This window comes from Triticum aestivum, chromosome 1B, assembly GCF_018294505.1.
Source record: "Triticum aestivum cultivar Chinese Spring chromosome 1B, IWGSC CS RefSeq v2.1, whole genome shotgun sequence".
Lineage (NCBI taxonomy): Eukaryota > Viridiplantae > Streptophyta > Magnoliopsida > Poales > Poaceae > Triticum > Triticum aestivum.
In genome coordinates this window covers 492,689,403-492,697,451 of record NC_057795.1, presented here as the reverse complement: position 1 = coordinate 492,697,451, position 8,049 = coordinate 492,689,403, and the positions used below count along the sequence as shown (strand labels likewise).

Here is an 8,049-nt window from a genome sequence, read left to right as displayed (position 1 = left end):
GCTGAAGACTTGACATATGCTTGTTGGGATCAAAGCTAATCGTGATAAAATGAGTTTTTCATTTCACACATCCATTATGCTGCTAGTTATAATCTGTTGATGAAATTCACTTACGAAATTTATCATCATATTCTTCACTCTGAAGTATATGAATTTGTAGGTCAGACTAATGCTTCTACATGATGACACACCAAAAGCCAATGAGTGGGTCCTGGACAATGGCTGCATGAATCATATGATTGGTGATAGGAATCTCCTCACCAATGCCCCCCTTACTTCGTCTCATCTGAAGCATATCACCTACGCTGTTAAAGGAAAAAAACAAGGTATTGGGTCTAGGTAAGGTTGCTATCTCGAAGGATCGACACATGGAAAAGGTGATGCTTGCTGAGTCCCTTGGATATAACCTCATGTATGTCTCAATGTTTTGTGATCTTGATATGATTGTCATCTTTGGAATAGATGCATTGTGTTAATGGAATCTGACAAACCTAGATGGTTAGATGTCATTTTCTTCAGAGACCAAGAGTGATTGTGGTTCTCGAAGAAGAAGTCTATGAAGGTTCGGAGATCACCTCAAGTATCTACCACGAGTAATCGACATTGGTTGACGAATCAATTGTCGAGGAGAATAGGCGAATAGAGTTTATCTTCTGTGTTAAATCACAACACCTCCAACCAGACGTAGTCCTTGTGTGGAAGGACGAATTGGTCTATCAAATTCCTCGTCTCCACCAAGCTTTACTGGTTATTACTTCACTCTATTTCATTCGAATTACCCTGCCTGTATGATTACAATCATGTGATTTTCATCGATGACTGTGTTTAGTTTTAGTTAGGTAGTTTACCTTCACTCACTGTTATCGGTTATCCTGTGTTTTGAGAGTTTTGAAGGTTCTGAAAGAAACTTTAAAGCTCCCATTCACCCCCGCTCTGGTAGACATACTTTATTCCTACAAGGAGTAATTCCCGGACAATTTAATTCTTGTCACAACACTCTTGCGGTATTTTCACTATTGCATTGCTTTTGCTTTGAACTCGATAAACCTCTATAAGAGGCAAATACATTTCCCATCTCTTTGTGGGATCGACACTCTTAATTCAAAAAGGCTACAACTCAAGAATGTGCACTTGTAGGACATCAAGTATTTTATTGTGCATGAGTTCGAAAATTTGGCCACAATTTTGTCAACATAACAAGGTATTATGTTTAAAGGAATGAGATAACAGGAAGGACCTCCAGAGTAGGCGAATGCTTAGGTTTTTGGGTAGGATTGGGCAGAGGTGTATATGAGTTGGCTATCCTAGAAAGAAGAAAACTTCCACAGGTGCAGATACAAAAATTCTATTTCCACTAGTGTTCCGCTGGAAAATGCCGTTTTGCTCCAATTTCCTTTCTATGTAAGAAACAAGTGCGGATATGGAAATTCCATTTTTGTTAGTGTTTCGCGGAAAAACATCGTTTTGGTTGCATTTCCTTTTATGCAAGAAGCTTTGCGCTTCACTTTTGTTCCATAATTTTTCATTTCGTTTTCATATTTATCCTTGTCTTCCATATTTCAATGGTTTCTTCCATATTTCGCCGGATGAAAAATTTCCATTTCATTTTCATCTCTATCCACCTTACCATAGCTCTGGGCCGCTGCCCTGGCATCCGGATCCCGTCAAATTCCCTAGGAAATAACTATAAAAAGGTAAGCATCGTTGGGGTTCTTTCTTTTTCCAAGTGAACCCACTCTTGAAACCCTAGCCGCCACAACTCCGCCGCTCCCTCACCAACGAGGCCACAGGCCCCCTCCACCGATTGCCACTCCGGCGACAGGAGGGGGTGAGGACCCGAGATCTCCATTGCAACACTGTCGTTAGATCTCTTAGGATTAGATTTCGGTTCCACAACGTGACACTATGGTGGTGATGGCGGAACTATGCAGATCCAAATAAGATTTCCCCGACTCTTGGCCCACTCGTCGACGACGATCTCGTCGGCGGCCTAGAGGATGGTGGGGATAGTCCAGTCACTGTTCTTACGGAGTAGTGGATCTGATTTGTGTCTGCGTGTTATGTAGGTGGTCTTCAAAGGTGTCTTCCGATAGAGTGGATGCTGTCGCTTCGCGCCTTGGTCCTCGGGCTCCTTCTTTGACAGGCGACATTCAGACAATTTTGGTGTCGTCGAGGAACTTGTCAGGTTATCTCTCCTTGAATGTGTCTGGTTATATCTCCCTGAATATGTCTAGTCGGATCTGGGTGGTCGTCCAACCCATTCACTACCTTCTTCTCTGCAACGATTGTCTGTTTCCCAGGTCGTTGTCCCCGACATGTTCTAGCTCCGGCCGACTCCCTGACAACAATGTGTCCTTGGATAAGATGATGTATCGGAGGTCCAATGCCGGCAACAAGCTTCACTCGTGACGCGCCGCCGCCGTCAAGCGGAGGAGGAAGATGTCATGGATCTCCACAAGGACCGGTGTGGTAAGATTTTATCTTGTTAACAGCAGCGAACAAGCGCCCACCGATACCTAGGCCCATTCACTGCTCAGCCGCCCGAGTCCACCGAGCCGCCTCGGTCGCGGCGTCGGCAGCCGAAGCCGAACGGTACCGTCTCCAAACCACCTGCTAGAAATAGCGCCCAAACGCCGTGAGCCACCAACCCCCTTCCCTGTGAGCTCGTGCGTCGCGCAGTCGTCGTGTGGTAGTCGCTTCGCCCGCCTTGCTTCCCCCGGTTGGACTCCTTCCTCCGCGTCCGCCTCCCCAGATCCGGTCCCTATGGCGAGGAATCCGGGCTGCGCCGTCTACATAGGTGAGATCCCAGCCCGAATCGTGCGGTGCGGTTCTTCCTGCGAGTTTCCCCCAATTTTTTGTGGCCGTCCTGGTGGTTCGGCTTGGGATTGAGGGGGGAATTCGCTCTGTTTCGTCCGAAAAGTTGACGCCTTTGCGGCCGGTGCTCCTACTGATGTGCCCTAAGTTGTTACTTTTCGGAATTGCTGTCGTTGCCCCGCAAGCAGGTTCAACCAGATTGCGCGCTGTAGATGTTTTGATGAAGCGGGATTTCGCCCCCTTTTCGATTTGGCTGGCGTAGATTTACGCTCTATCACCGTAGCTTAGATAGTACTCATGTGTTGATACTCCAGCTTTTAGATAGTACTCTATGGATTAATTGATTATTAAGCTTGTACAGTCGGTGATTGCCTCATGTGTTGCTGTACCTAGCTCCTAGATTCGGAATATGAATTGTTCGCTGTACTATGTTTACTTGTATATTGGCAGGTTAATTAACTTGAACATGCTGATTTCCTTGTGCAACAATCATTTCTTGGTGTTATGGGCCCTGTGTGGTGCTTTCAATTGAAATTATGTAAGCATGCACATAGTGAAAATCAGCATAAGCATATGCCCGCAAAACCAAATCTAATAGCAAATTGAGTCTGCTTAGTAAATGCATTATCAAGGGTTTAGATGTGTGAATGATTGTTGTGAGATTTATGACAATCATGGATTAATGTTATGCTTTATGGGGCTAGCCATAGAGGGCCTATTTTAGTAGCTGACAACTTTGTGTCACCGAGAGGAATTTACCACAGCTTCACTAACTATGGTCCTTGAAAGACATTGTTGTAAGATAGAAATGAACATGCTTTTGTATCAGGGTATTTAGGGGTTTTGTTTACTGTTAGGCTGTTGCAGATCCTCTAGTTCTGCTAGTTGACAGATCTATGTTTTTTCATGGTTGACACTGTTGCAGTACTCTAGCTCTGCTATTTTTCAATGATTGTTTTTGCCCCATTTTGCCTCCCTTTTTTGCATGCCTTAATATATGTTTTTCATGGTTTACACTGTTGCAGTACTCTAATTTTGCTATTTTCCAATGATTGTTATTGTTCCACTTTGCCTCTCTTTTTTGCATGCCTAAATATAACGAAGTAATCACCAGTACTGTATTAATTCTTCAACTGTGTATTTGTTAAATAGGTAACTTGGATGAAAAGGTCTCGGAGAGGGTTTTGTATGAGATTCTTATTCAGGTAGGTCGTGTAGTAGACTTGCACATACCCCGTGACAAGGAAACTAGTCGACCCAAAGGTTTTGCTTTTGCTGAGTATGAAACAGAGGAGATTGCCCAGTATGCTGTTAGGCTGTTTTCTGGCCTTGTTCGGCTTCACAATAGAACACTTAAATTTGCGGTGCGTTCTTTTTTCTCCCTGGTTATTTTATTTGTTATAGTATAGATTGCAGTGTGTTGTTCTTATGGTATGGTGACTTACATTCTCTGTGAATAGTTGATTCTGGGCCCAATCCAATACCTGAGGTTCTTGCAGTTACTAGGTTTCTATTTATATATTTATTTGCGAAGCAGTAGCAAAAGACTCGACCCTGAAATTATGCCCTTTATGTTTGACAGATTTCTGGGCAAGACAAGGCCTCTTCAAATGTCAATGTTCCTGTAACACCTAAAATGAACCCTATACCACTATCAAATCCACCTCAATCAATGAGATTTGGTGATACTCCTGTGTCACAACATAGAGTGATAAACGGTAGGATTGCAGGCCATGGTGTTTCTCCAAATCATTCTTATGATTTCCATTCCCAAGGTGAGAGAGTTTCTTTGGCCATATGAATTATGAGATATTTAATGTGAATTTTGTATTAAATCTGACGATTCCTTTTTTTCTCCAGCATCAAGTGGGGTAGCAAGTAGAGGATTAAACGATGGTACATATGAGTATAGTAGACGTGTATTTGGTTCTGTTATGAATGATGTTAGCCGTCGAGCTGACAGACAACCAGTTCCATACCCGTCCTACTAGCATACTAAGCTCCAATGAATGAAACATCGGCCAGTGCAGCCATTGTTGTCTCAGCCCTTCCGTAGTGTCATCTGGGTACTTGCCATTACATGCATGTAAATATGGCTGATGGTAGTGCATGTGCGTATCTGTCTGGTTGTTCTGTTGTTTTCTTCATCGTAGGGAGGCCTGTCACTGATGGTTAGGTTCCATGCCTTATCTTCCTGATAGGATATTGCCTCCACTAATGTCGCTGTAGTACTTCTCCTAGTCATAGGGATGGGGTTGCAGTATTCTCAGTTCAAAAAATGTGAACTATTATGTTATTTGTTGTTTCTCATGTCAGTTGGATCTGTATTATGTTGGGACCTAAATGGGTAAAGAAACCCAAGAAATCTGCCATGTATCTTTAAACTTATCTATAATTGTTGGTTGTTGATATGACTTGTTTGCTTGAGCAGTATTTGTATGGCAGCCACATGCATCCATCCTCACTTTGGATCCAGCATTGGCTACCTCTTGCACCTGAGTAGTCGAGCTGTACATTTTTGATTATTTGCTGCTGAGGTGCAACTGCTGTGATTTCCTGGTATGGCTTACTGTTCTTGTTGGTTGTACGAGGAAAGTTTTGCTACTTGATTTTTCAACTGTTACCATTTGTAATATTCATTGATGGTGCATTTGCTGAGTTACAAATTTGTCAGTGACCCGTTTTTACTGAGAATTTCACAACATATACGAGAACCATCTGCTAGCCACATCATTCAGAATGATAAGAGCTGTGGCATTGAGTCAGATGGCTTAAAACTACTGAAGATGTTAACCTTGTTCGCTTGTGTAGCTTGTTCATGGAAGTACTAGAATTTATCGAGCCATGAAGTGCGGTGTACTTGGGGTGCGGAACCCAAATTTCAGGAAGTGGCTAATTTTGAAAGCTAGCTGATTTAAACCAACCAGTGGCTTGCAGTGCAGGGGGCCATTGCATTGCTGTAGGTGATTTAGATGTAAGCACTGTTTGATGTGGTTACACATGTTGCCTATGTGGCTTAAAGTGCAGTATGATGTGTCACCTGCTGTGGCTTACTTATTCTTCTTTCTCTGTACGAGCTCAGTTTTTCTATTTACCTGCTGATATGCAGAGGAACTACTCAACCAAGCTTCACTGGCGATTGTTTCACCTCATGAGTGAACTTCATGGCGATTATTTCTGTTGTTGGAAACGAGTTGAACTTCTTCCTTTCTGTGAGCTCCTTTATCCTGTTTCCCCTTGATATGCAGCGAAGCTATGGAACTGCACATGGTAGCATCCATTCCAGATGTGATGCTTATATTGTAAGTAGACGACATTGGTGACCGCTTCATATCTGATGAGGTGGCTTACAAATGATTTTAACCTGCCATCCGCGGCTTACAAATGAGTTTAACCTGACATCCATGGCTTATATTGCTATGGAGTTCGAAATCATTGTGTGCATGGAAGGACAGGCCGAAGTGCTCGGGTGGGTGGAGGTGCCAGTGATTAGCCAGTCGGAATCAGGGCAGTGGTATGATCGGATGCTCGAGCCTTGTTCAAGAGCGTCTGAGCGGCAGGAAGAGAGTTTATTTTTTAAGCTTATATAGGGTGAGCCATGCAGCACGTTGGCAAACTTTGCATGTCGCATACTCCCTCCGTTCTAAAATAGCCGATTCAACTTTGTACTAACTTTAGGAATGGAGGGAGTAGGTTTGAAAGTCCTTTTGGTCCAAGTCATTTAGGCTAACCCCGTGTAAATGAACTCTATTTGGTGAAATGAAATCTCTCTTTCCTTGCACGAAGAGGGAAATGAACTGTGCTCGGCAAATCCTGTCTGTTTTCTTTGCTGGCCTACATCGCCTCCCCACTTGTCTCCAATGCTGTGCACAGCGGACAGTGGTATCAAATGTCTGTCTCTTTTTCAAAAATAGATAAAAATAAATTAAACCAAATGTCTGCCATGCAGTCTCACTTTGAATCATCGATCGATAGCACTTTAACCATACATTTAAGGGTCAATTACATTTGTGCCTTTAATTGGAACCCGCTACTCAAATTTGTCCTTAATTTTGAAGTGTGCTCTATAACCACACTTGACGGAAGAGGGACAAATTTAAGCAAACTTTGGAATTAGGGGCAAATTTGAGTAGGTGGTTCGAGTTAGGGGCTGAAATGTAAAGACCTTTAAATCCTAACAAGAACACTGGATATTCTAGATTTTTTCAAAATCCATCGATCTCAGATTCAACCATACCCCTCAAAAGCAGCCTTAATCTCAAGTTTTCTCTCCTCGAGCTTGAATTTCTTCATTGCCGCATGTTGTTCACCTAGATGGCCTCCCCTCAAGCTTCATCAAAACACGCATCAAAGTGAAGGGCTTGCCCTCCGTCCTTCGGTACATCGTGGCAGCGCATGCGAGCTATACAATGGCATGACCATCAAGTTGCATTGAGTGAATGAAAAAAATGATCAACATGTAGAGTAACAAGAAGCAAAACTTACGATCTCCATGATTGACGTGCCCGTTAGTCACATTCTTGCCACTTGTACAAGCACATTTATGATGACATTTTGAAATGGTGTATCATCGATGGAGTAGTGATTTGGCATTGCGATCATGGATCACATCCAAATTATAGGGCGTGTAGTGCTTGTGCTCATGAAACCAAGAATTCACTTGTTGCCAAACTATCGTTCCCTTTTGCTTAATGCCTACAAACCCTACACTTGTGGCCAACCATGCATCACACAACAATGCACCCGCCATCACCGAGTATGCCGCCATCGTGCTTCCTTCATATTAAACAAGGAGAAAGTAATAAATAAATAAATCTCCATGGCATTTGGCTGTTGGGTGTGGTGTTTGCCATGGACGACGACAGACGATACCTATGCTGCTAACAGATCCGGGGAGTGCAACGGCGGCAAAGTATAATGCACCTGGGTGGAGCGGCGGTGGTCTGTCAAGAATTGGGCGACGGCTGGAGTGGTGTAGAGGCGACGACGGTCTTGATGGGTGCAGATGCAGAGCAAGAGGGAAGGGACAAAGTGAGAGAAAAGGGCTCCAAGGGGAGGGTTTTGGTGGTTCGGGTGTGTCGAAGTCATAGCGGGTGTCCGGACTCCCCCAAACCCCCATGAGTGTGTTTCCGATTTGGCGGAATTCGGACGTGCGGATCTATCGGCGGGCATACATGGCGTCAGAAATGTCCGGACCACATTATCTGAGTGTTTATTGGCAGTTTGATTTTTTTT

At 43.7% G+C, this 8,049-nt stretch overlaps 1 protein-coding gene across 1 annotated transcript; it reads left to right on the top strand.

Moving 5' to 3' along the window:
- Window positions 1-2,495: 2,495 nt before the first annotated feature.
- On the top strand, window positions 2,496-5,223 carry LOC123134273 (RNA-binding protein 7). Its single transcript, XM_044553548.1, has 4 exons — window positions 2,496-2,797; window positions 3,967-4,178; window positions 4,397-4,589; window positions 4,675-5,223. The coding sequence occupies exons 1-4, from the start codon at window positions 2,764-2,766 to the stop codon at window positions 4,803-4,805; spliced, it is 570 nt and encodes a 189-aa protein (XP_044409483.1). The 5' UTR covers window positions 2,496-2,763; the 3' UTR covers window positions 4,806-5,223.
- The last annotated feature ends 2,826 nt before the right edge of the window (window positions 5,224-8,049 follow it).

What these genes read in the sequence shown, in the direction of transcription:
- LOC123134273 (XM_044553548.1), top strand. Translation starts at nt 2,764, where the DNA reads ATGGCGAGGAATCCGGGCTGCGCCGTCTACATAG. An exon ending in ATAGAACACTTAAATTTGCG is followed by an intron (nt 4,179 to 4,396) that starts GTGCGTTCTTTT and finishes TATGTTTGACAG; the next exon opens with ATTTCTGGGCAAGACAAGGC. An exon ending in TTATGATTTCCATTCCCAAG is followed by an intron (nt 4,590 to 4,674) that starts GTGAGAGAGTTT and finishes TTTTTTCTCCAG; the next exon opens with CATCAAGTGGGGTAGCAAGT.